Raw genomic sequence first — 27,848 nt, forward strand, 5'->3', positions numbered from 1 at the left:
ATGCATGCTAGGCTGCACTTTGCTACTTCAGATTTGAGACTTCTTTTGTATGAGCATACAGGGAAATAAAAAATATAAAAGTAGTACTGAAATGGACAAAAAGTGAAATTATGGAAAGACAAAGAAGTACACACCCTACGGTAAGTGGTTGATGATGTATTTAAGTCTTTCACTCATGCATTTTCACAATTCGTATGAAGACAGATTTGTTCAAGTAACAGATAATTAATATACTAAGCTAAACCCCCCAAAACAGTTCACCAGCTTCAGGAGGAAGAACCATATATTACTTTCTATTACTTCTTTTGGCAAATCAGTAGTGCAACTGATAGTATCAGGACACTTAGTATGAGCCAAAAATTCCATGGTATCATACACCATGCTTCAATATGACAAAGATACACGCTTCATAAGAACATAATCAGTAGATTATGAACTGATTATTTCAGGTTCTTTAGCTAGTGCTTAGTTAAAATTGCTTTTTTTAAAAAAAAGTAAATAAAAATTACTTTTTTTAAAAAGTAATTTTAACAAGATTACGATTACTGATGTATTTAGCAACACTAAAACCAGCAATGTTTAAAATGAAATAATAGAACATAAAACATTTTCAACCATATAAAAGAATGCTGCACATACTTCAATACATGGGCAATATTGTTACTACAATTAACTTTCCTTTTCAGACTTTCAATATAAAGGAAGTCAAAAATTATATATTCCAATATTCAATTTCTTTCAAAATTAAGAACCCTTGAAACAACAGTTACCAACATAATGTTGAAAAAAATATATAATTTATGTACAATTTGAGAGCCTGATTATTTAACACGTAGGCATGTGCTTTACTGACATGCAGTGAGACCGTGGATGTGAATGAATGAATACACAACCAGGCATTAAAACATTCCAGTTAAACATGATTCCAGTATATTAAAACAAACAGTTAGGAATGCCATGACTAACCAAGGAAAAACATGTAACAAACTGCTGCGCTAGTTTTGCATAGCTAGATTTCTTTAACAAAGCTTGCAAAGGAATATTCTTAGACCCATGTGATAGTGACTGTTTGATTTTCCTTCTAATATTTGATTCTAACCAAGAACACTGGAAAACAGGTCTCAGAGGTATCAAGGCAGTGAATTTCCTCTTCTTTCAGCAAAGAAATAATCACTTATTATCACACATACCTCTTTTTTTTTTTTTTTTTTCAATAAAATGGAAACATATTGTATACTGACCTGGACAGATAAGCAGGGTATAAAAAACACAAAACTCTCAGATGCTATCACAGGTTACTACTGTTTAATTTAGACCTAAATTTTTCACTACCAATTATGAATAATTTTAAATAGCATGGATCCAGCTCTTCTTACAGATTAAATATGGCAACTAGAAGAGCTATTTGGATACTATTGATCATATTTAGACAGGTTTCTACACAGTAAGAGTGAAACCTGCAACATTTACATGTTCTTCACCTGAAACAAGTATATCTGTAGTATCCAAACAAGTAAAAGTTGTTTTCTGAGTGATTTTGTTTGTTTGTTTTCCTCTTCTCTTCCTCCTCTCATTTTATATATTTTGGAGCAGGCAGTTTCATTCTGCATCTCTGCAACCCAATCATGTAGTACTGGAAAGTAGTGACTACTGATTCCGGAAACTAAATACACATAGTCTTACTACATTTTTCACTTAATATCTCAGTCATAAGTCAGCAGTGGCTGAAGTCCTTTCTCAAGATCTGAACTGGTAAGTTATTTTTGTAGTATTCAGTTACCACTGAGGCACAATGCTATCTAGCCTACTGACAGCCCCAAAATTCTTACAATACAAAATTTGTAACCTTTTAAAACTATGTCTGCAAACAGAATTCTCAGAAAGCTATCTTACTTTAAGAACCCACTTCTCTTGTGGTGAGCAACAAGATTTCAGGAAAATTCTGAAAACATTACTTTACAAAAGGACCTTCTACACTCAGTCTGACAACCTGGAGTGCAAAATTTCCACATACAGAGCAGACAACATGGCACTAAATATGGACAAGGACTTAAAAAAAAAAAAAAAAAAAAAAAAAGCTGTGAATTTATTATCTCGTAGTAGTGAATTAACAGTCTGGATGTGAAGGAAAGAGAAAGGCATTTCCACTCTGTCCTGTCTGTGCTTTTAGTCACCATTTACACCTACTTAAAGAGACCTGATTTAACAGTCCTCCTGTTTTGTGATACTAGTCATTCAAGTAGACTCCAAAATAACAGTAGTGGTTAAAGAAAAACCAAAACACCCTTTAAAGACCAATCATAATTTTTCACAAATTCTCTTGCAATGAAGAGTAAATTGCACTCTGAAAAAAGGAGCAATATTAAAAACAAATACATATCAACTTCATCAACAACACTTTTGCCTTTAGGACTCTGTCATAGATCTTCCATGGGTTAAATTCCCTGCCAGGAGTAGTTCTATCCTAATGTTGACAAAAAAGATATATATATCTTCTATATTTACATATTATACATATTTACATTTTTTAATACTACAGTTGCAGAGGAAAAAAAACTGGGTACAGAATTATCATTCGTTTTTACATGTCCCAATTGTACTTTTTCCCTTTGAAAAATTTACAAGTCCTCTTCAAGTCCTTTGAAAGCTAGATACAGTCCACATTCCGCAGGCCACCATCCGTAGTCAAAGCACCAAATCTAAAAGAGAAAACAGTGTATTCTTAGGCGATGGAATTAAACATAAAATCAATTAATCTTGTTTCATTATAATTTATTTATGGAAGCTTTCCTTTCCCTAGCTACATACTGACACACACGTTTGTATCTAACTTCTGTAGGTGACAAGGTCCTTGGAGCATAGCATCCTTTCTTGTATGAGACTGGGCATGAGGAACAAAACCAAACCAATTCGTCTTGAAGCTCAGCTCAGCTCTATCAGCAATTTACCTTGAAACTTTTAGGAGATCGTTGTTTTTATTATATATTATTATCATCATCACCAGGACGTTATATTTTATCATCATTATGAAAAAAAGCAAAAGTATTCCATATGTAATAATGAAAACTGTTTCTCTCCATTTTATTTAAGCAATCCAAAAACTGTAAAATCATTCAACGATATTGGCATAATTTCAGTTAAAAATATCTAAAAGTGAAGAGTTAAAAGAGCCCACTGGATTGCTGCAAAAATATTGTGTTGAAATTCAGAATTAAGCTCTCCGTGCAACAGATATTTCTATTCGTGGTATTTTGTTCAATACCTAAGCAGTATTGAATACCTGAACAAACATGTCATGACTGCTGTGTCAGAATAATTTTTCAGTAATGTTTCAGGGTTTTAAATTAAACTTTCATGTTACACCTCAGATCGATAGTTCAAAATATATACAGTTAAAGAGATTGTAGAATTGTCCCTTAGTTTGCATTCTGAATCAACAAAATGTACCAAATTAAGTTTGCTCCTACTATCAGCCCAAAAAGGGAAAATAATCACTTGCCTTTCCAAAATGTGGTTGTTCTCAGCCAGTTCTTTAACAACCCCTTCCATTTCCTCCTTTAGTTTCTTCATCCTGTAGTAATAAGAAGCAAAAGAAAGGTTACAATTTTTACAGAGGCAGTTATCTACTACAACCACTCACCACCACACAGCTTTCAGCTACCTGTTACTGCCTACCAAATGAGAGACAGGTATCAGGTTGGTTATTTACTAAAAGTGAGGGATATTTATTAGTGTTATCCTTTACTCACAAATCTGTAAGACTGCTTTAGCAATATTAAGTTGTTTTTTTTTGGTTTTTGTTTTTGTTTTTTTTTTTTTTTCCCCTGCAATAAATATAAAATTATCAGTCTTAACAACAATCACTAAGTCAACTGCAAACATTGTTTTCAATCCATCTGTGTAACTGGTATGGAATATTACATATACCCAACTAATAAATTCTCACCCAAGAGTCATTTCCACTAATGTGTTTGAACTTGGGTAAACTGTATTCATTGTGTGTTTCATCCCACTGGAAGCTGCAAACATTTTCTGAGGCAGAGCATCTTGTAACTGCAATAGACAAAAAGGAAGTACAAGTTAAAATACAAGGTGTGATACATATCTCAATGTCCAACCTAAAATCCTTCTTTAAATTCTCTGCTGCTATGATGCCTCATAAAATCATTACAACAATAAGGCATGAGATCATCATGGCAATTTCTTTATAAATATAACCTGTAGTTCCCTGATTTTTCCATCTTCTTAAGTGCCTTATACTTTCCTAACAAACTCTCAAAAGGAGGAATTATCTATTTGTTATGTCTGTAGATATCCTAAGGCAACAGGATTCTAATGAATAACTGACTTCTATCATGCTACTAAAATACAAACAAATAACAAGTAAAACGCTGCTCTTCACTGTTCCTTGTTTGGTTGTTTTTTTAATCTCTTGGGTGTTTTTCTTTCATATTTACTTCCTTTATAAAGAATAATACATGTATTGAATGAAAATGCACTTCAAGATTACTTTTTGCTTAGGGGACAGTGCATTGACTATGATCCTTGTATGTCTCATTAACTGGATTACACCCAAAAGAGTTACAGCTATTCTCATTCTCTCAATTTTGAGGTAGTTCTGGTAAGTTTGTATCCTGCAAGAGTCGCTGTTCAAATTTTAACAAAACGTTTTCTTGCAAGCCACCAGCAGCATTACATTAGCATGTATCCTTGAGCATGTACCCCCTGATCTTGAATATGGGAGAAGTGTCTGATACTTCATAAGAGTATTAACATAATCCTCTAAGCATTTAGATACTACTGTGACAGCAGTTACACAGAACACCTCCCAGCAAACTCACATCTGTTTGCATAGATGTTTTTTTGGACTGCTAGTGATATCAAAAATAAAAAACAAGTCAGGATTCGTAAACCAGGCTGTCCTCTATGCAACTCCTGTATCATCAGTGAAACTACTATAGACCACTACATCCACACAGCCCTATATTTTAATATGACTGCATTAACCTAAGCATGACTCACTATAAACAGTAGTATTAACATTAAAAAATATAGTCTTTTATTTTTGCCAACACTTTAAATAATTTAGAAGAATTCTACCTCATTTATATAATCTTGGTATTTGGATACCTCTTCTTCAATATCAAAGCACTGGTTGGTGAGAGCCAATAACTGCTTCCTTACGTGAAGCATTTTCCTAAAAGAAAAAAAAAGAGAAAGTTTTCTTTCAAGACCCTTTAAGAATCTTGTAAAAATGTGGTGCAGTAAACTCTTCTGAATATTAAAGAAATCAATAAACTTGCCTTGTCCAGTCCTCAGACTTGTCCAGAAATACATCATACTTGCTGACACATTCTTCTTTGAACAGAGCTATGGCTTTTGTAGCATGCAAGTACAGCTTCTGCCTGAAACACAGAAACAAAACAGTGTTATACTCCTTTCACAACCCTTTCCTCCAACTCACTTCCTGAAACTTGGAGAAAAGGAATTTGGACTTAAAATCTCTTCCGCCAATTTTATGTGTGCAGTTGTAATGGATGAGAATTCAACACACTGCGTGAGCTGACAGGTTATGTTTCAAAAATATTCCCTTGCAGGGAGAAAAAAAAATAACTGAATGAATTAAGTTGCAATTATTGGTGTATGAATAATTGGCCAAATGTATTTTTCCAGTCAGCATTTATCCAAGCAGGTATATTTAAGGGAAAAGGATTCTAAATGGAAAGGGAAAAACTCCTCATTATTTCTAATTTATCTTTGGTAGATATTTGGAACCTCCAGCATATATAAATAATCCTTTGTGATGAATAATATCCATGCAACACAAAAATTGGATTTTTGTGTCAGCTTAAATTTATGACAAGAGAAAAAAAAAAAAAAAAAAAGGTAGATACAGAGATAAGGATGGGAAAACAAAACAAAGCCCAATTCTTGTTAGCATTGCAGACAGCAGTCCCAGTAGAGCTGCCATACTATACTATGCATTGTACCAGGAAGCAAAACTAAGGGAATCTAGGATACTGAGGGCTGCAGCCTAACAACTGTTTCTGGTATATCATTAACTTTTGCATGATAGCCTTTGGTTAATCAAATGCTGATTGGAATGTAGTTGGTTTGTCATCAGGCATGCATACCTGTCATTCAGCCACAAAACAGTATGAATTTAGTGGTGCTCCCTTATCTCTCCAGTAGTAACTATTACAAAGGCCAATCACTGTTGCTAAAGGCACAAAGTTCTTCAGTTTCATTTCTCAGATCAGTGGAACTCAAGCTATTGCACTGCAGAAGAGCAGTGTAATACTTAAGGCAAACCACTGCCATTTCTCTCTGGGAGGCATCGAATAAAAAAGGACGTAGTTAGGATCTCAAATACACCTGTACAATCTTGAGGAAGAAAAGAAAATTTCTACCACTTGTGGTAGAAAATATAAAGTATTCAGGACCACTAAAATGAAGCCTATTTATTTAAAGTTATTCATATATTAATGCAAGGACACCATTTGAGTAGTAGTAGGTAAAAAATAAAATTTATTTTCTCTGCTAAAGGGAGTGCAGCTTAAAGATATGCTGTGGATTCAGTCTCAACGTTTACCTGTTTTCTGAGGATATTTTTTAGAACATGGGACTTGAAATTACTGCTCACATCATCTCCTACGTTAAGTTCTGGTTGTTGCAGGACAATGATGTGTCCAAGCCACTTTCAGTGTATCAAGATCTATCTCATAACTAGTTAGGTTTCTCGTCCCTGCTGGCCTTTAGAATCATAGAATATCCTGAGTTGGAAGGGACCCATAAGGACCATTGAGTTCAAAAATGTTACATTAAAGCAATCTCCCCTCCCCGGTTGGCAGCTACACCACTTAGCTATCATCATGGTAAAATCGTGATCAAGAGAATACCCGTCAGTGCCACCTTCATGTTGGCTCCATCTGTAATTGTTAGTGATCCACAGTAGTGGTAGCAACATCAAGAATTCATAGAAAGTTCCAGAAGCAGTGTCTAAGTTCATACATCAGTAAGCAACAACTAGAGAACCACTCAACTGACCAGCCTCTAGGAAAGTAACTTAGTTACTTGAACTCAAGCATCTAGCATCATGTGAGATGCACAAGGGCATCCTGTGCCGCTTCCAGCTGTTCATCCAGAAAGGTGCAGGTCTCCCATTAGTCACGTCCCACCTCCCAGTCTCAGACCACATCTCAGGTACCTAAGGGTGACTCAGATAGTATTAGGCACCTGTGTAGGAGTACCTGAGTGGATCCTGAGACAAGTGCCACAGGATGAGCAGAGCAGCTGTTTAGAGTTGCTCAGGAGTTAAGTCTGTAGAGTCAGAGGAGCCTCATGGGTGTCTAGACAATTATACCCAGATTAGGAGCAGGTATTTCACATCTACCTTTAAAAGGTATATCTGTGAAGGAACTCCAGCAACAGAAAACACCTCATTATAAAATGCTGGTACCCTATATATTTATGACATTTAAAGGACATTAAAACAAAAAAACAACAAACAAAAATACTCCTAAAAAAACTCCTAAAGAGGTTGTAAGTTACAGCAATAATCAACAGAAGAGGTTATTGCCAAGAGTGCCCATAGGACATGAAACCAACCATCGTATTACCCAAATGTAACTTCAAAACTTACTTGTCAAACTTGTGAATTTGTTCTTCATTATACGGAAGCCCTAGGATAAGAGCAGATGACAGACATTACCAATTGAATTCTGTTAGTTGTATTTATGTAAAACCCCACTTTGTTTACCCATTTTCTGTATGTTCTTCTAAGTTGGTAGGAAAAAGTAACATTTTTTTTTCTGCCAGTATTGCAATTCAGATTTGTGAGATTAATAGTTTCATTCACACGGGCTTTAAGACAGTAGCTAACTGGGAAAGGCCTACAGACATATTCACTGACGCTGACCAACTGCTCATTGCTATCACAAATATCCTAACAGAACAATAGAACCGTCCTTTATGCTAGAGTTTATGTTAAAAGTGAATCAAATAAGTTACTTACTTCGTTCTGCTTTGTCTTTTTTGAACTGATAATAAATATCTGTGATGGAACATAGCAGTGCCTGCAGCCTTTCTGGACTAGAGCAACAAAAGGAATAAAATTAGGAATTTCACACACGAACTTAAGCAGCTATTAATGAGCTTTTATGAACTACAACTAATACATATTAAAACAGTTAATACAATTACCCACTTTCTGTCTCTTGGATGCATGCCTTCTTGATTTGCCCAGGTATCAGCCAGTAAACCACCAGGAGAAAGCTTGTTTTTGATATCTTGAAGACTGGTTTCTATTGTGCCCTGAGAGCTGGAGAGCTACATAAGAGCAAGAAAATTCAACCTTACTACTGGGTAAAGTGAAAAATTAATTCAGGCTGAAAACAGACTGAGCACATTAATACTACAGACCCATGTGTTTAACTGACCTTCATTAAAGCAATATGCCCAATCATCTGCTGAAGCTTAGCTAAAAGCAGATAAAATACAGTATTATTCAAGAAAGAATTTCGCTGAAGCTGGTGTTTCTATTTGTTACTATTTTTCTTTCAGAGTCCTCAACAACAAGATTTTACCTTTCATATATTCCCAATTTACTTCTACTCTCATTCTTTTAGTTTGTTACAAGTTCACATAATGACTAACTACTCACTAAATTCATGCATTTCTTTCTCTGCAAGTCATACAACCTCCAAAATAAAAATGCAGTAATCACCTTTTCCTTTCTAGTTTATGCATCTTCCCAGGATACCAGTCTGAGAAGTTATTTTCCATCTGTCTGGAAACTTGATACAAATTTCAAAGCAGATCACTCTGAAGCATGCTTGTCTATGTATCACTTTAGAAAGCCAACCAAGGAGCTTAAAATTCTTTAAGGAAAGGGAAAAAGATTCTCCAAGTAAAATACATTTTGTGGTTTTAATTTTTCACTTGATTATTTAAGTAAATGGAACTGTATTTTCAGGGATGACCCAATTATTTTCACTGCACTGGACCAATAACAGGATTTGGTGTCTTTGCAGAAAGAAAACCACATCTAGATACAGGCATTTGAACTGCCTTTGACAGTCCAGAAATGACTTTGAAAATTTAGAGTTGTTATTCATAGAAAACCCTGTATTACTGTTTCTTTGTTTGTTTGGTTTGTTTTTTCATTCTTTCTCTAGTAACACCATTTTGAGAATGACATGGGTTTTATAAAATACTTACACGCAACAGTTTTGTGTTTATCTCTGAAATTTCATCCACTTCTGATGATTCCAAGTTGATCTGCATCAAATTCTCATATCTGAACGCAAAGCACATTTATAAAAAAAAAAATATAATAAAAGAGTAATGAATGCACTCAAAATATTCCTTGAATCTAAAGATGAACGATAAGTACCATTTCTTCTATATGAAATACATTATCTGCCAAGCAACCATGAAAGACAGACAACTCTAAGTGGCCATTAGTAATGAAAATAGTAATAATAAAAAAATCTTCCTTGAATGTTCTCCTACATTCGAACTGTTAAAAAGAAGTCTGAAAGTTCCATTTCTAACTTTTTTTTTAAATTCTACTCTCATGACTTGTATTTGACAGACAGTAGAAAACTGTTTCCTCTCATCAATTCATTTTTAATAGGTTACCGAACTAATGATTCTTCAAGTAATCAATGACACAACAAACCACTGCAACAAGATGTTTTTTCTGTAGAATTTCACTAGAAAGGCTGAGGTACCAAAAACTTAAAGGCTGGGCTAGTAGCACTGTCTGTTCATACTGACACTTTCCGTAAGACTATAGTTCAAGTGTCAAATAAATCATCCAGGAGGGTATTTTTCCTGCTGAGTCTGAGACACATTTTATTTTTAAAAATACCATGAAAAACAAGCCCAGCTACTTTCAAACAATACATACTTCGCTCAAGGCGAATATGCTGGTTGCCTTGTCAAATAAAAGCTCTGCATTGTCCTGCTTTACAGCAGAGCCTTGAAACAGGAGGACAAACAAGAGGACGTGTCCTTTGCGAACTCTGTGAAAGTCCTCTGAAGTTAGTAAACTGAAAAAATACTGCCTCTTCCTAGGAGGGTGAAAAACTACATGCAAACACATAGCAAATTTCTGTTCACATAACAACTACTATAATTTTTGTTCAAACAGCTGCTCTGATATACAACAGAACATACTAGTCACAAAACAGACCCTACAGTGACTTCTGAGCAGTGTAAGTAGCATACATCTGCAGGACCTGGCAGAACACAGCAAGATACCTGGGCCAAACGGTCCTGTTACCTAGTGTGAACTGGCTTGAAGGAAAGTTTGGAGTACAGCCCTGATGATCTGCAGTTAGGCTACCCAGCTACATCAGGCATCAGTTTTGCTAGTTGCTGCTTTTTTGTTTGTTTGTTTGTTCTAAAGCAAGTACCTTAAAGCCCAGATGGGTCACTTTTTACATATTTGGCATGTGCACATCACATCTGACAAGTCCTTTCGTATCTACAGTTGCTACCTGCAAACTGGTGGTATACATACATGGCTGCTGGAGTTACTCTAAAAGCCCAACGGCTCTACATGTGTGCATTAACCACCATATGTGAGCATATTACTAAATCTGATTAAGTGAAGTCACTGCTGTCAGTAAAGCCATACTAATTCACATTTAATTTTTAAAGGCAAAAATTCTGTAAATAAACATAGGGTAAAATACCACTGCCATTAAAGACAACAAAGAAAATAAATGCATTAGGTGTAGTGCTTCTACTCACATTTTCTCAGCTTTTTCAATGTTTCTGCTGCAGAAATCCAGCCTGATGACGACCTCAGTCTTTTTATGAACCAATTCATTGTAATCATCCTTAATTATTTCACTAAAAAATAGTGAAGCATTAGTCTAACATTCAACTGCCACCTTACCAGCAATCAGTAATACAATAATACATCTACAGTAGTAACTGCTAGTAAAAATTGTTTTCCTTTAGAGATGTGTTCCTATAATCCTCATTAAAAAAAAATAAAACTATCCTGTGCAAGCTGCTCAATTGTATCTGCATGTTACCAGAGGTTATACTTTGACTATCCACAGGAGAAAGTGAAACTGCAAATGCCTAAAACTTACTGACAGAAAAAAGAATCTTTGTTTCCTTAATGGTGAAAAGATGGAAAAATCAGGAAGTCTATTCATATTCAGGCAGTAAAAGAAACCTCCTTCCCAGGATCACAAAATTATACATTGATAGCCAAGGTATATCTCAATAAAAATAATTTTTAAAAAATCGCATTCGCTGCAATTCAATCAACCACTTACATTAGCCATCGAATGCCTTTTCGCATCAGCTCCTGGTAAAGCAGCAAAGAACTGGCAACTCTACAGGCATAACATACGATACCCGTTACTGCCTGGGTAAAAAAAAAAAAAAAGAAAAAAAAACACAAAAAACATTAGTACTGGACTGTCATTCTTTTAACAACTGTTTCAGATCAATTAATGACAACAAAGCTACTCCGATTAATAAAACAAAGAGCAACATGAAGATGGTAGTACAAAATGCACAACTTTGCCCAAATTCTAGTCAGGAAATAACCAAACATTAATTACAGAGGTACAGCTAAACACGGTAGTGAGTTTTTCTAATTATGCTGAAGTATGTTAGGGATGAAACTAAGTCTTTTATAAGCAAAAATCATACCACTTACTCTCAGCATTTACTTTAACCTCTGGGAAGTCACAAGTACGCTTCCTCAGTAGTTTAGGAATTAAACATATACATTAAAAGAAACTAGTAAAAATGATACATTTGACAACTCTAAGGCTAGGGACTCTTCTTTCACCTAATTTTCCCTTACAAGTTTGCTGTATCACTTGGAATTCTGAACAAAGCTTCACAAACAATAATTTAAATATTTTAAATAATATCAACTGCTTACTTTCTGTTTATTAATCTGGAAGACATTTGGTTTCCAAAGAAACATATACTTTTAGGACTACCTTGCCTGAACACAAAGCTCCTCAGCAGACAATGTTTTATAGGAACAGCATAAATGGTTGTCACAAAGTCAAAGCATGTCAATGCACCCACCATTGGTAATTTTAGAGTAACAACAAGAAAAAAGTGAAACATCCACTACTTGTCTCCCACAGAGATCCTGTAAACTTGCAAAAAAGGCAACAGAAATTCCACTCTTGCAGATGTTATGAACCTTCTAGCTTTGGAGCCTTCAGAAGTGCCTTTTTGCAGTAGCAAAGCACTTGGACTTCAGAAGGCTGGTTTTTTTTTTGGTTTTAAATACAAACATGTTTTGTATACAAACTCAGGCTTTAATAAAGTACAGTTTTGGAGCCCTTGTTAGCAAATACACTTCTGTTGGTCAGAATTCCTACCAGCATATTAAAATAGCTTTATTAACATTATTCATCTGAGAATTAAGTAGCTCTCATCTCAGTATCATTATCTGAGACAGCTATATAAATTAAAATCACAATTACTCACTTTAGCCATACTGGCATCCCCATCCAAGTCATAACGTTGATGTACTTTAGGAAGTAAAACTGAAACATAAAACAAAAATCTGTATTTTCCCATGTTTCATAAGAGACTTCAGAAGTCTTAACAAAATGAGAGATACACTAGTACATATTGAAGAAATATTTATTACTAAAACTCAAAACCACAACTGAGTCAGAAGCTAGGAATGTAAGAAGAGCCCCATTTTGTTTTGTTATGTGGAACACCTCTAAACAAAAAAGCATTACTGGAGAAGGCTCCAGGGAGGCCTCATTGCAGCTTTTCAATACTTAAAGGGGGCTTCTCAAAAAGATGGAGAAAAACTTCACGCTCAGTCACATAATGATAGGACAAGAGGAAAAGGTTTTAAACTAAAAGAGGGGAGATTTAGATAAGATGTTAGGAGGGAATTCTTTACTGTGAGGGTGGTGAGGCCCTGGCACAGGCTGCCCAGAGCAGCTGTGGGTGCCCCATCGCTGGAGGTGCTCAAGGCCAGGCTGGATGGGGCTTTGGGCAACCTGGTCTAGGAGGTGTCCCTGCCCATGGCAGGGGGGTTGGAGTTAGATGATCTTTAAGGTCCCTTCCAACCCAAGCCATTCTATGATACATCACCCAGCTCAGTATGTTGTCTCCCACAGCTAACAACAGCAAAAGTTTACAGAAAAAAAAGAACAGGACAAAATCTAACTTACTCTCAGATTCTCCCAGCTCCAAACAATTTGTGTTTCAAGGACTTCCTGAGATCTGATGAAATTTGTGTTTAACGAAGCCCTTGTTGCACTGCTTTTCTTCCATTAATTTAACGGAAGCCTTCCTGAACCCATTAAAAGCTTTAGCACTCAAATCTTATAGAAAAAAAACTGCAGCCTAAGTATGTTTTGTGTGATGGAAGTACCTCTCACACAGGTTCAAAGCAGTAAACGTGACAACTGGATTTGGTATTTTGTGGTTGTTCTATTAGAAGAGAAAGCAAAGTAATCCTTATGCAGCTTCTACATGCCTATGGATATAGCACAGCCCTCTTCTTCTGCTCCCCCCCCACTTCTTTCTCAGCTAAAAATTCATCCATTCTACCAATTCTTAAGCCATTCCTGTTGCTCTTCTCAGATGTTTTAGTGCTTCTGTACCATCTTGGAAAGAGGAGGGAAAAGGGCCTGGAACTGTCCGGAAACTCAAAGGTCAAAGTAAAGGCAAAGTAAGTGGACACAGGGGGACTAACATTTTTTTTTTTTTAGCCTCATTGAATATTCCTAATATTCCACTGGCTGTTTTGACTGCTACTAAGCACCAAGTGGATGTTTGCCCAGAATCATCTATTAAGAGTCCATGATCTTTTTCCTGAATGGCAAGGTAGAATAGCAGGAAAGCTGAGTCCTTCTGTAAGTTCAGGCTGCTTCCCCTCCCGACACCGGACACTGTTTTCATGTGCATCTACGTGGATTTTCATTTAATCTGCCTAGCCTGTTAATGTTGTGTGGTTCTCACACGTACCTTCATGACCAGCCTTTACCTTAAACACCTTCATGTGGTATTTTCAGCAAAATATACTTCATTTTCCAGATTACCTGTGAAAATGCTGCACAGTGCAGATTTAACACACATCACCACTAATGATCTCTCGCCTGCCAAAAGCCAGCCATTTATTTCTGTTCTTCAGCCCTGTGTTTGTCCCTGTGGGAGACCCGTCCCTCTCATCTCATTGCTGCTCAGATTCATCCAGAGCCTTATGGGTAGGACTTCACTGAACAGCTTTTGTAGCTGTTTTAGGGTAGCCTCCATCAGCTGAACCTCCTTTATTCTCACAGCTACAGAGTCCTTTGGAGAGCTCTGACAATAAAAAGGCCCTGGTGATCCGTCTACAGACGGCACACCTACCCACACTCTTCGGCACCTCTGCGTGAGCACCAGCTGGCTCTGGCACTCACTGTGAGACACACTGACAAAAGCCAACGCTGATCTCTCAACTGGAGGCTTGTCCTCCAGCTCGTCTCACAAAAAAAAGGGCTCTGGCACAGGGCCCTCTGTAAGTCTCTCAGTGATAAATGCAAAAACTGAATTTTGTTTTCTTCTGCTATGACATTACCTTATCTTCTAAGAAAAGCTAAGGCGTTTAGACCTCCTCTGCTAACAGAAAAACCAACCGCATTCATGAGGAATAAAACAAACAGAGCAAAGCCTGAATTTCCACTTAGTGAGAAATAACAAAAGAACCAGCTTTGAATAACATTCTATAACATTCTCCTCAACGTTTTAAAAGTGTGTGCTTCAAAAAAGCTTCAGAACCCCCGATGCAGCACCACAGCTACAAATGCCTGGGTTCACAGCACTAGGTACACTGCAGCTACTGTTACAGTAAAAATATGCTGAGTATCAGCAAATTTTAAATCTGACTGCTTACTTAGAAATTCAGATATTCACAGAGAAGCTTTTGAAAGACTTTCAGTCATCCAGACATAAGATGTTAAGCAAACAAGCAACACCATTTACCAAGGACAGCTATGAGAAAGGAGAAATGACTGTTGCATACCTTCTTCGTAGATTAACCCAACGATGTTCACAGGCTCCCTGCTCACCACAAAGATAGGATTCTCCTCTGTAGTTCTGGGGAAGTGCTGTGCCAATCTGCCAGGCTCCAGTATTAAACGCCGACCTTCATAAATCAGTTCTTGATTCTGAGATGGTATTTTTGTCTGTTTGTAGACCAGCTCATGAAATATAGCAGCTCTACAATGCACACGATATATACAGCACTAGTTAGAGTCACTACAATAGTTCAACAACTCAGATTTTGTATTACTTATAACAAAATCCCTTTTTCCTTCTTTTAAATTAAGAACACTTTTTATACATAAAGTATCTGTCTTGGAACACCAAAAAGCAGCGCTGCCTAAGGCTCCCACTTGCTCTGTTACAAAAAGAAATGCTGTTCCTTGGGAACTACCAAACTTCCCTCTCTACCTCTGATTTTCCAACAAAGCACTTTTTGTCAGTGTCTGTGTAAACAAACTTGCTTTGCCCTGCAGTCTGAAGGTCAGTAGAAACAGGCAACATCAGATGAGAGGAAGGAAGCATACTTCACTTTTCTCAGGCATTCCCATTTCTTAAAAAGAGGTATACGGTCTCTCCAAGAGAAAAGCCTGATATTTTACATGTCAAAAAGCATAGACCCTAAATCCAGCCTTGAAGCTAACAGATGGCCAGATTCATCTCCAAAACAGCAGTGAGCAGAACAACCAATGATACTTTGGTATTTTATTTCAAGCTATCAATGAATATGAGACGTTGTCTGAAGTTAGGAATTCTTACAACACAAACCACCAGAAAGGACCAGTTTGCCTCCTGTGGAGCACTACCACACTGCTACCTCTGAATATGACAGCCAGCACTCAAATAATCATAAAGATAAATAATAAAGGAAAAAGCAAAGTATAAACAGTAATTAGAGCTACAAGCAGGATTTCTCTGCAAAACTGGTACTCCAGCAATACAAACAACAGAACAAAAAAGAAAAACTGGTAAAGGCCAGAACTGTATTTGCACATTTGATTAAATAACTGTATTTTTCTCATATTAGAGGATAGTATATGCTTTGCATTATCTATAGTAAGGCAGAGAAAATGCATTTGTTTTTCTATCAAACTATAAATCAGATTTTACAGCTTTTAACATCAGCGCTTGATGACCATGAAGTGAACACCATATAATTCAGGATCCTGAATTGTATCAATTACAACGTCAGAAGCCCTGTGAGAGTTTTATGTCAGACACAGATGACACGCATGTTTTATACCCTTGATGACAAGGTAAGTACGGTGGGAGTTGAACGCATTCTCTGAAAAACTATTTTGTAAGTAGCAGGTACTAAAAACATAGCATAAACACACCTGGGCTGATTTGGTAACCATTACAAACACAAAAGCACTGTAACAAACATGTTAAGGATTAAGTCTATGTTCTGCCACTGATTAAGCCCAAACCTGCTGATTTGACCTTCAACAATTTTATTTTTATTAGATATATTCATCAACATACTTCAGTGCCCTGTGAATTCAGAGAGAAATTACAAGTTTACACTTCCAGATAAACTGGCAAGGAAAGGCTACCATGTATGTAACACTGGTGGTCTCAGGTCACGATACTGTTTGCCAGAGCAAGAGCAAAGAAATGAAAACAAATGAAAATAAAGCGAGCAACACTTACGTATTGTAGCTGTGAATATAAACTTTGTGCAAGGTCATCTGCTGGAGCGAAAAGATGTGGATTATTATTCGGTGCAGGATGTCACTTGTCTCTGCAAAGAACTGGTCAAATCCCCAGCATTTTTCCTGGTCTGCTTCCAGAATATTTGCGAGGACAGGTGTGAGCAGTACTTGCAGACCCCTAGAGAACACCAGGAAGACATAAACCAACTTGGGTCTACTTGGATCTTTTCACAGTTTTACTTATCTCAAGAATACAAGTCTGTGCATTATGCCTTGATGAATATTCCAGCACTATTCTTTTCCTTTGCAAAATAACAGAATGTTCAGTGATAATGTCCATTGTTTTTCATTAATTATAACACACACTTGATCTCTTTCCTTTTGAGCCTTGACTATTAAATATTTTTCCTTGATATCTCACAAACTTCACAGACACTGAAAAGAAATGACAATTTAAGAAGTCTGCATCAGAGAACTAAGGTCATGTTCTACCACTGCTGGGCAATAGTCTTTTATCCAGCTCTCACTAAACACCTAATGCACTTCCTCACTTTGGAGGAGATTTCAGCCATTTACAGTCTGCTGTCAGAGATGCTTGTGTGTTGTTTTTAGTAAGGATCAGCTCAGTTAGCAAAGACATTATTGGAATTGTCAACCTCACAAGAACTCATCTTGATTGAGATGGGACTAAAGCAGTATTTGACGCATGCAGCTCAACTGCTGCAAAGGAAAACATGCAACAATTGCCTTACAGCTATCACTATTCTAGGAAAAAGCCAGCCGAAGTGTCTTGTATTTCTATTCTGAAAACCTGACTTGCGAGGAATGTTGTGGATCCTACTCCTGTGTTATCACAGACAATTTCTTGGAAGTTTTAAAAATATATGTGTCCCCAATCTGACCTCAGTGGGTAAAACTGGAAACAGTTTGGAGAAAGCTTCAGTGATGATCCCACTGGAGGTCAGTGGATGCTGAACTCATAACTCACCTCAGTCTAAACTTGCAACAATAAATTCTGTTTAAATGCTATTTGAAAATATTACTCTAAACAGATATCTAGTAAAAAAATCTGCTTCCTAGATTATTTAAAATACATGAATTATACGGAATAAGCAGAAGGAAGCAACTACGCAATACCATGAAAAACATAAATTGTATGTTTTGGATGCTATGAATAAATTTATTTTTACAAACTAATAAGCTGATAAAAAGCAGACTTCTATTATACAATCCTCATGGGTCAACATATTTGACTTTCACAAAATTGATTTCTAAAGCCTGTTCACAGAATAATTTCATTCTCATTTCACCAAGAAAGAGAAAAATAGCTTTGTAAGTGTTCAGCAAGGTACTCAGAACACCTGTAGTTGTGCATTATGAAGAAGACTCAGAAACGTTCAGGCTGGATGTTGGAAAAAGGTTCTTCACTGAAAGGAGAACAGGCTCCCCAGGGAAGTGGCCACAGAACCAAGACATAGTTCAAGAAGCGTTTGGGCAACACTCTCAGACATAGGGTTTGATTTTTGTGTGGTCCTGTGTGGAGCCAGGAGTTGGACTCAATGATCCTTGTGAGTCCCTTCCAACTCAGAATATTCTATGAGTCTCTGAAATAAATAGGCTATGGGAGGTGTTTTTAAGATCGTACTGTGGTGAGATCTTTCACATTATGTTTGCTAGAGAAATTTGTTAAAAAGCAAAACATCCTTAAAATGTTGAGGGGTAATTACACTGCACTGAACATTTCTCCCCTTTCAATATATCAGCAGTAATTATTCTTTCTGTCTAAACCAGTCTTGCATGGCTCTTCATCCTGAGTATCACAAAATACGAAGCAAAAACAAAAATAAATGATAAAAAATAGCAGATGCTAAAAGAATATGTTGCATCTGCCAATGCAGATTGTTTCCTGGGAAAAATGTAAATTTCTGAACTGTCTTTCCTTATCATTTCCTACTGCCTAATCTTTAAGTCACATTCTTGCAAGAAAGGGAAGGAGTGGTGCATCAATTCAAGATTCATTAAATCTTCATGCTCCTTTCTGAGGGTGGAAAAAAATAGTAACATTTTTTGTTCCACTCATAACACTTCAGATTCATAGATGCTCATTTGTAATACTAGCTATACTAGTTAGCTATAAACTAGCAACACTTTAGTTAGCAATACTAAAACTATTTGGACAGACGGGAAGAAAAAACACATCAGAACCTATTAGTACATTGTATGGATCTACTGAAGAGTTCAAAGAAAGCAACTCAACAATCAGACCTCTATTCCAGAGGTCCAATCCTGAGAAATAATTGCAAAAGTATCATCAAGCAACATTGAAACATTTTGTGAGAAGCTAAAACTTACTTTGAAAGGCTACAAGAAACAGGCATCTCCCAGCTCCACTCAATTGGTCCATTTTCTGCTTTCTGTATTCCAGAAATAGCACCAGAAGGCTTCCCGGTGATTATTTTATACCTGTGACACATTATAAAAATAATACAGACTTAACTGCAACCTCTAACAGACAGATCTAGTAAACTAATCCTCAAAATAGAATCAGTAATATAAATTCTGAAGCCAGAGAGAACATTAGGCCATCCTGTTGTTTAGAGGTGGTGGAATAATTAGGGAGCTTCCCTTATAAGCTGACACAGAGTGGTACTAAAATAATAAATAATGAAGTAGAAATACTCTGGACTATGTTGGAGAAGCAATTTTGCTTACGTTAGAGAAAATTTAAGGAGAGATCTCTAGCATTACTGTGAGAAGCTGAAGTTTGTTCACGAGTACTAATTAATCAAAATCAGGTTGCCAAGGAACTTTAACTTGGGGATTTACTTGACTAACTTCTAGTACTTTCCATGGCAAGAGATAACATTTAGCTACCACAAAGTCACTTGGGGATGAAGGAACAGGAGGTGGGTTTTGTGAAATTACAACTTGGAAACATCCAGCAATTCAGATACAATTTAGCACTGTCCAACTTTGTACCTAGCAGGCTAGTACTTCTCAAACTCCTCAGGAAATGAATCAGGAGCAATTGTCTTTGAAATGTAAAAGTTCAGCTGTGATTTCTCTTCTCAGAGGACGAGGTACATGCAAAACATACTCCTGTTCCTTGCTTCTCTCTCAGGCAGACAAGCATCAAGTAGACAAGAATGCCTGTGAGAGAATCAAAGCATGGGCAGTTCCTTAAGCTAAGGAAACTGGATTCAGCCTTGAGAAGGAATACTAGTACAAAGGAGTTACTGGCACATCAGTGTCCCCAGGTACCATCTTGCTTTAGTTTTTAAATGCAATACACAGAAGAACAACAAAATAGAACTAGACTAAGATGAAAAAGGGATCAATTACAACCAGCACATCACAGACAGAACTTCTGTTTCACGTTTAGGAGTTACCTGACGTTGCTAGCTACAGTACCTGATTGTGTGAAATAAGCAAAGCCATGTCTCTGCTACTAAAAAAATAAATGTCAGTCTCAGGGGTAGTGCATGCACTTCAAGACTGTCTGCAGACACAACCATTTAAAGGATAAGAAAAATTTGCAGTGCTGAAGAACACAGTTTAGAATACCACAACATCATCTGAGTATCCAAATTACATATACTGCACTGCAACAGGCAATGGTGAAGGAAAGATGTGTGGAAAAGCATCAGTATTTGGGGGAAAATCTGATACTTCTTTCAGGTCTGAAGGTCCCACACAGTAAAATCCTTGTTAAAGTAGAATTTTAAAGAATGTTATGCCTTAAATATTTTCATTATCTTACTGTTTACAATATGTATATAGGATTTCTGGGAAAAAAAGAAAATATTTAATGGACCGACTTTAAATTTATGAACAGATAAAATTCTCCTTCTAAATTACCTACATCACTTCCTTGTTTCTACGAGGTCCTTCAAAAGGTCGGAAAGGCAAACTCCCTGTTGCAGCATGGTAAAAAGTCACCCCTATACTCCACAGATCAACTGTGGCTCCGTACTTTTTCTGATGCTCTTTCCTCAAAACTGCTCGCTCATACATATCTGGATGCTGATGTAGAAAAAAAAAAAAAAAAAAAAGATAAAATAGATAAAAAGAACTTAGAACTGTTTTATGGGCAATATAAAGAACGAAACCACAATTTATCATTTCAGAGCAGTTTTTTTTTCCATCAAAAAATGAAATTAGATTATATTATGAAATTTGTTTAAGTTATTCCTACAAATTACAACAAAAGTGCTCCTAGGTCTACGATAGCTTCTTTTAATAAAGTTTTGCGAAAAATAGGCCACTAGAATAAAATAGCACCAAAGAAAAGAATAAAGCTAGTACTCCTCCAGATGTCTGTGAAGCAACAAACTAAATTGGAAAAGGGTCCATAGCAGAGGAGAGTATCAGTTATGGTATTACTTGTGGGAAAACATTTTTAGGCAATGGCAGGAAGACAATAACATCTAAGGTGCTTGTACTGATGCTTCTCTGCCTGCCTCCCTCTGGCTAACAATGATATCAAGTGAGTCTTAACTACACTTAACATCACCCACTTATTCAATACAAACTGAAAAATACCTAAAGGAATAAAGACATTCATAACTAGAATACTGGTGTTGTTCCTTTCACTCTAGGAAACTACAGAAATGAGACCTGGATATTATTTCAAGGCTACTGTGCTCAGGTCAGCAGAACTGGCGTGACCCAAGGTGAAAAAGGTGGGAAGTTATAAAAACAAGTACAACACAAGGATTTCATTATTAATTTCCAGCAGTCTCAACTTCACCTATTCAACTCTCATCACAAAGGGTGCCAGGCTTTAAACATTTTTTCAACAGAAAGTAAAATCATACGGGCTTACTAAATACTCTTCTGTGCCATAGAGAGAAACAAACTGTTCATCATCTTCGAGTTCTCTCGCAGCGCCGAAGTCTGTCAGCTTGTAAACAGACTGACCATCTTCACCTATAACACGCATTATATTGCCTGGCTTGATGTCACGGTGCACTATTCCGTTTTCCCGGAGATGATTCATCCCAGCCACTTCAATAAAAAATAAGGCAGAGTTTACATATGCAACTCGACACTCACACTGACCAGTTATTAAGAATACATTTGTGTCCACTTTCTCAATGGGAAATGGGAATGCGCAGAGACATCCAATTAACAAAAAGACGAGGAAACGTTCTGCGCATTTTTTTCCTTTTCTTCTTTTAAACAGCTAACTTACACTATTTCTTGCTCTCAAAAACATCTTTCCCATAAAGTACTGGTGGATATTTTTCTAACAACAGGCTGATACAGGTAAAACTCATAATTTTTCTAATTTACTCTTCTGAGATTAATTATCACTATAAATCAGTCAAATGCATGATAAATAATCTTAAACAAACAATCAAGATTTATGGCAACGATTCAGACAAAAATATTCAAAGCTTTACATCTTAATTCAGCTATCTACACCAATACAGACACGAATAAAAGATACAACTCCACATAGCTATCTTGACTTGTTGAATTGACAGATTCAAACTCCTTGTCTCCTGCTATTTCAAGATAAACAGAACAAGTATGAGTTTGTTTCAGTCAACAAAAAGAGCGAAGTCTACATACCTACATCTCTCAAAACAATTAAGAACTCAGACTCTGGCAAACCGAAGGCATTGGATGGCTCCTCTAAAACTGTATATAAACTCCCACATGGACAGAATTCCATTACCAGTACTTTGTGCCTACTTGTTGTCTGGAAAACAATTCCAAAAGATAAGTCTGCGATTACTGTGAAAACAATGTCAGAAATTACATATAGCACAGGAGCTTGCTTAAAATAAATAAATAAATAAACATATAAATAAAAACAATCAGTAGCTAGACCACAAATACCATCCTGGTGATCTTCAAAACAAGCACAGATCAATTTTTGTATTATTTCACTTATTTTAACTTGGAGATGAAGAAAGCCTCAAGTTCTAGGCCCTTGCAAGGTAGACGGCAGTATCAATAGGTGGGCAAACAAGAAACTACAGCACAGGAGAGCAGAAAGAGCACTTCTTTCTTCATTAGCTGTCTCAGCATCTGGGTCATTTCAATTGATCAGTCTCAAGCTTCAGCACTGTAATTCGTGTTTACTAAAATTCTACAGGTACTATGTCATTATTTTAGTTGGTTACAAAGCAAAAGCAAAAAAAGGTCATAATTACTGAAACACCTCCCATTTTCAAGTGTAAACTAACTGTAAATTAACGGTATTCACCTTGCTTGATGCTTCTGTATCTTATCAGTATGTATTACATATTCATACTTAAGATAACTTAAAAATCCTATTTCAAAATAAAGCTTAGGACAATAGCTTTTTGAGATGGCTTTGAAGAATCATAACCTGTGCCTAAACACCGAAACCAAGCAAATTCTTTCAACAACAATAACAAAAAGGAAGCAAAAAAGGGGTGGCTGGGTCCACATAAGTTACCATTCTTAAAAATGTAATTTTATCCTTTATAACTGAAGTAAAGCAATCTCAGATTATAACTACAACAATTCATTACCTCTTCTTCAATAGCAAACAATTTGACTATGTTTTTATGATTCAGTTTCTTCAATACTTCGAACTCTCGCATCTGAACATCCACAGGACGAAGGAAACTTATACTGTTAAATACTTTGACAGCATATAAATCCCCAGTTTTCTGTTAGAAAAAAAAAATACAAATTGTTAATCAAACAGAAGCCTAAGATTGTAAACGTGCAAATACCCATTATCCAAGCATTCTGAGATCTTTTGTTGTCCGTATGAGCATACACAGATTAGAAAAACTTCAAAATAGTATTTTGTGTCACGGTGAAAATTAAGATTCTCCTAAAAATATATATTATGTATGTATTGGTTTAGTTTAATATTGGCTGAATTATTGCTCAATGTTGCTTCACACAGATGTGGAATGTAGAAAACTTGTAGCTTACATATGACTTCATATTGATTTGACACTGTGTTGTTAATGTAAGGGAACATTACTTCCACAGCTAGGCTGTTCTTCATTCTGTGAGACAAACCACGGGACTCATTGGAATGGAATGACTAGGCAGATAAGGTCATTTTAGCTCCTTGGGTTACAGCATACACAGATCTGTGCTGTTTTATAGCAATTATCCAAAGCATGTCATCCAAAATGATAGTGTTCAACATATGTATGAAGCACTGACTTAAAGGCAAAGATTACAGCAACTTCACATCAGATATGATAACATGTTAAGAATATTTCACTTAGAGTACAAGACCATAAAAATCACAACAAACAGGTTTTAGAAGAACAGGGGACAACTATGAAAATAGCGTTTCACAAAGACATATATCATGCAATAATTGACAAGACATTTCTATTTAAACTCTTTAAGCAAGGAGTGTTTTTCTCATAGAACTGAAGAGTGAAAGAACCAAGAATCAACTTTAAACATTAGTATTTTACAAAGACAAATAATATCATAAAGAAACCCTCACAGGTAACAGTATAGAACTCTAATTCTGTGGAAGGATAAAAAAAAAAAAAAAAAAAAACCTCCTTATAAGTAGTTACAAAAATGCATTTGCTAAATCTTGAATAGTTGATCATCAATTCCATGACGTTACTCACATACAAAAAAGTTTTCAGTTTTATATTTTACTTGGGCTAGTAAATCCTCACAAACCTTATGTCGCCCCCGGAAAACATTTGCAGTAGCTCCTTGTCCTAGAATGTCAGACAACAGCCAGAGGTAATTTGAAGTGCTCTGCATCTTTGCTCTCAATTAGACAGCTTTGGTTTTGACCTTAAAAACAAAAGGTAAAATATACTGAAATGTATTTTACTAAAATGCACAATGGAAACTTTTGAATTAAAAAAGAAATAAAAACCAGACAACTCCAAACACATACAGAAATAATTAAAAAGAGCCAAGCAGAGGATTAAGAGGAGAAACAGAGAAACAAAACCAAGCTGAGCACTACCAGAGATCAAAGCCAATGCCTTTGACACAACACTCCTCTGCATCTAAGATCCTTACTACCCAAACTTTGTTTGAAAAATCATCTGCAGTAGTGAAATCCATGTAAACATTGATCTGTTGTAAATATGTCTTTAATACAGTAACAGAAACTATAGAAAAGAGTCAAAACCACACGCACGGGCCCAGCAGGACAAGTAACGGAGTCCCTAATTCACTTTGCAATGGCAAAGACCACACAAGAGAGGACAGCTGATAAATGGATCTTTCAGATCAACTGTTTCAGGACAAAAACTCGGGGCCTTGCACTTGAGTACAGCTGTAAAGAAACTGGGCTAAGTACCTACAAAGAGCTGTTCTGAGCTAGGTAACAGCCACGAATAACACAAGCGTTTTCAGCTACTTGTTAGAACCACTGATTTCCTCTGGAAGAAATTAAATGACATTTCTTTCAGTTGTCTACAGGAAAGCTGGGGAGAGACTCTTTGTCAGGGAGTGCAGAGACAGGGCAAGGAGGGGACGGCTTCAAACTAAGAGGGTCAGTTTAGATTGGATATTTGGAAGGAATTCTTTACTGTGAGGGTGGTGAGGCCCTGGCACAGGCTGCCCAGAGCAGCTGTGGGTGCCCCATCCCTGGAGGTGCTCAAGGCCAGGCTGGATGGGGCTTTGGGCAACCTGGTCTGGTGGGAAGTGTCCCTGCCATGGCAGGGGGTTGGAGCTGGGTGGGCTTTAAGGTCCCTGCCAACCCAAACCATTCTGTGATTCTACGGTTCACTCACTTTTAAAATTTCACATTTGGTATGTCACATCAATTTTAGAGAGACAGCCCAGCTTAACCAACCTTCCTCGAGGATAAACGGTCAAACACTTAATTATTCACAGATTCAAAAGAAAGAAAAAAAAAAAAAAGTTTGATTAAATAAAAGCTCTAAGAAAAAAACAGACCTGCCAGCCTCCGCAAAAACAGCAGGAGCTGCAGTTGAATACCTCTACCTTCCTGGTTTAACCAAAGCACTAATTTTGCCATTAGATCTAGCAAAAGGACCTGAGATAACGATGTAGCTTCCCAGATCTAAAGAACCTTAAGGGCGTGACATGGACCCGGGCAGGGGCAGGTCCTCCAGCAGCTGTCCTCCCTCAGTGCCGGGCAGACAGCTCTGCATCCACCTGTCCTAGTGGCAAGGACTGAAACACGGTTAGCAGGAACAGCTCACTGAGATGTAGAAGCAAGGAACTGGAAAAGCCTTTGCTGCACCTCCTGGAAGAAGAGAGAGGGGCTGGCTGGGTGGTGGCACGCAGCGCAGGGGGCTGGGCGCCAGCCGCTGCCGTGGGCAGGGACAGCAGCGCTCCCACGGCTTCAAACACATTTCTCTGCACTGAGCACCTGCTGATTTCCTGCTTTCCTTTAGCTACTGGCTCACACAAGACGCAGAGCTTCTTGTAAGGCCGTACCCAAAACATCCGGGTGTTCACGGAGCACACAGAACACGACAGCGAAATGCAAAGGCTTGCCAGTACTCCAAAATAAATTTGGAGTCATTTGGCAACAGCACTTATAACATCTAGACAAAGTTCTTTGTGCGTGGAGAAGCAAAGAAAGGTTTCATCTCAAATCTTAATGAGAATCTCTCAAATCTGAACCAAAAAAAAAAAAAAACCAAAAAAAAAGGCAAATGGAAATACTCAGTCAACTCTGCTAAGACAATTGGCAATGGTGGAGTACCAAGTTCTCCCTGCTGGCAGTTACTGTAGATGGCAGAGAGCTATCTGTAATGCAGAGACAGAAGGAAGGGGTTGGCAACAAAATAATACGTCTCACTCTGTAGATCATTTTTAAAACCTCTGGAACTCTTTAAAAAATAATCACAATTAAATCAAGCCCACTGTAAATACATGTTATCATCTATTTGAAACCAACATTCACAACCCTGTACTGAGGCTCAAACATAATGAATCCTTTCTAAGCAAACCAAAAGCATGCAGATGGATCAAACAAGCACAGTTTCTTCACTGATGTCTACTCAAATACTAAATATTTTAGTAGCCTACTAGAGCCCGGATCATCACGCTGCCCAAAGTGACAGATGAGGCAGCTTATGTATGAGATCAGCTCTCTGCCATTACCTTCTTACTTCCTAATAAAATTTGCATCAATGTCTTTGGGTAAAAACACCACAGAAGGCTAAGTCTGCAATAGATAAGCTTGAATTTGATTCAAAAGTAAGTCTGAAATGGGCTTTCAAGGTCTGTTTTTTGTTTTTAATTTGCAAAACTAAAGATCTAACTGTGCTGGTATTGACCCCAGGTATGTACCAAAACAGTCAGTGTAGCACTACTGGGCTTTTTTTTTTTGTCCAAAGAAGTATTTTTATAGTAATAACAAAGCTGGTGCTGTCTTAGCACAGCCTTCAGTCTAAAGGCACAGCGGCTCAAGAAGCTCTGACTTTAATCAAGTTGTAATAACAACAGTTTAATAACTTATACAACCGCTAGGACTCCTTTGATCTAATACTTTTGCTTTCTTTGACTGACGCAGAGTCTCCCAACACCCAGCACTTGTTAAGTTTCCTTGTCACCCCTTCCATTACCTTCCTAAACCAATTCCCTCAGCCCCCGTCCCGCTTCCAGCCTGGACGCCCCACTCTTTGCTCCTTAGGGCCATAAACCCTTATCTGCGCGGCGTCCAGGTTCCTCCCGTCCCAGCTGTCCTCCCCAGGGCTGATTTATTCTCCTCACCACCACCTCAAGCACTTCTCGGTGCCTTCACCCTTCCCTTTCTGCCTACCCCTCCCTTCTCAGCGGCCTGCAGCGGCAAGCCCCCGGCACCCCCAATTTCGGGGGTTCCCAGCCCGGCGCCGTGGTCACTGCAGCGGCTGCACGGGACCCTTTTATTTTTATTTTTATTTTTTATGTGTTTTTTTCCCCCCTTTAGGCCGCAGGCCCGGCCGCGCTCCCCGCGCTCGCCCCGCCGCCGCCCGGGGCAAGCGGCTCCCAGCGAGCCGCTGCCGCCCCCCGGGGCTCGGCTCAGCCCGGCCCGGCCCTGCCCGGCCCCCCCGAGCCCTGCCCGGCCCCGGCCGCACGCACCGAGCCGCCGCTCCCCCGCCTGCCCAGCGCCACGGCCCCTTCCGCCTTCCTCCGCCGTGCCGGGAGGCGGAGCGGGCCTGCGTGACAGCAGCGCCGCCTCGGGACCCGGCCCCTTCTCTTCCC

General features: G+C 37.7%; 1 protein-coding gene across 2 annotated transcripts; it reads right to left on the reverse strand.

Annotated features, from left to right (window-relative positions):
* Positions 1–155: 155 nt before the first annotated feature.
* Positions 156–27,775, reverse strand: TBK1 (TANK binding kinase 1). Of its 2 annotated transcripts, none has more exons than XM_082756018.1 (21): positions 27,726–27,775; positions 24,348–24,467; positions 23,210–23,350; positions 22,278–22,407; positions 21,526–21,707; positions 20,563–20,723; positions 19,053–19,163; positions 16,699–16,878; positions 15,026–15,222; positions 12,484–12,542; positions 11,301–11,392; positions 10,762–10,863; positions 9,220–9,298; positions 8,207–8,328; positions 8,015–8,091; positions 7,643–7,682; positions 5,304–5,405; positions 5,101–5,197; positions 3,947–4,053; positions 3,500–3,571; positions 156–2,699 (listed from the first exon to the last, which is right to left on the reverse strand). In XM_082756018.1, the coding sequence occupies exons 2-21, from the start codon at positions 24,432–24,434 to the stop codon at positions 2,648–2,650; spliced, it is 2,190 nt and encodes a 729-aa protein (XP_082612144.1). In that variant the 5' UTR covers positions 24,435–24,467; positions 27,726–27,775; the 3' UTR covers positions 156–2,647. The 2 variants fall into 2 exon arrangements, with proteins under 2 accessions (XP_082612144.1, XP_082612145.1); XM_082756019.1 differs by lacking the exon at positions 27,726–27,775 and adding an exon at positions 27,230–27,307.
* Between the last annotated feature and the right edge of the window lie 73 nt (positions 27,776–27,848).

The sequence above is a fragment of the Aythya marila genome (assembly GCF_965140915.1).
Source record: "Aythya marila genome assembly, chromosome: 1".
In the NCBI taxonomy this organism is placed as follows: domain Eukaryota; kingdom Metazoa; phylum Chordata; class Aves; order Anseriformes; family Anatidae; genus Aythya; species Aythya marila.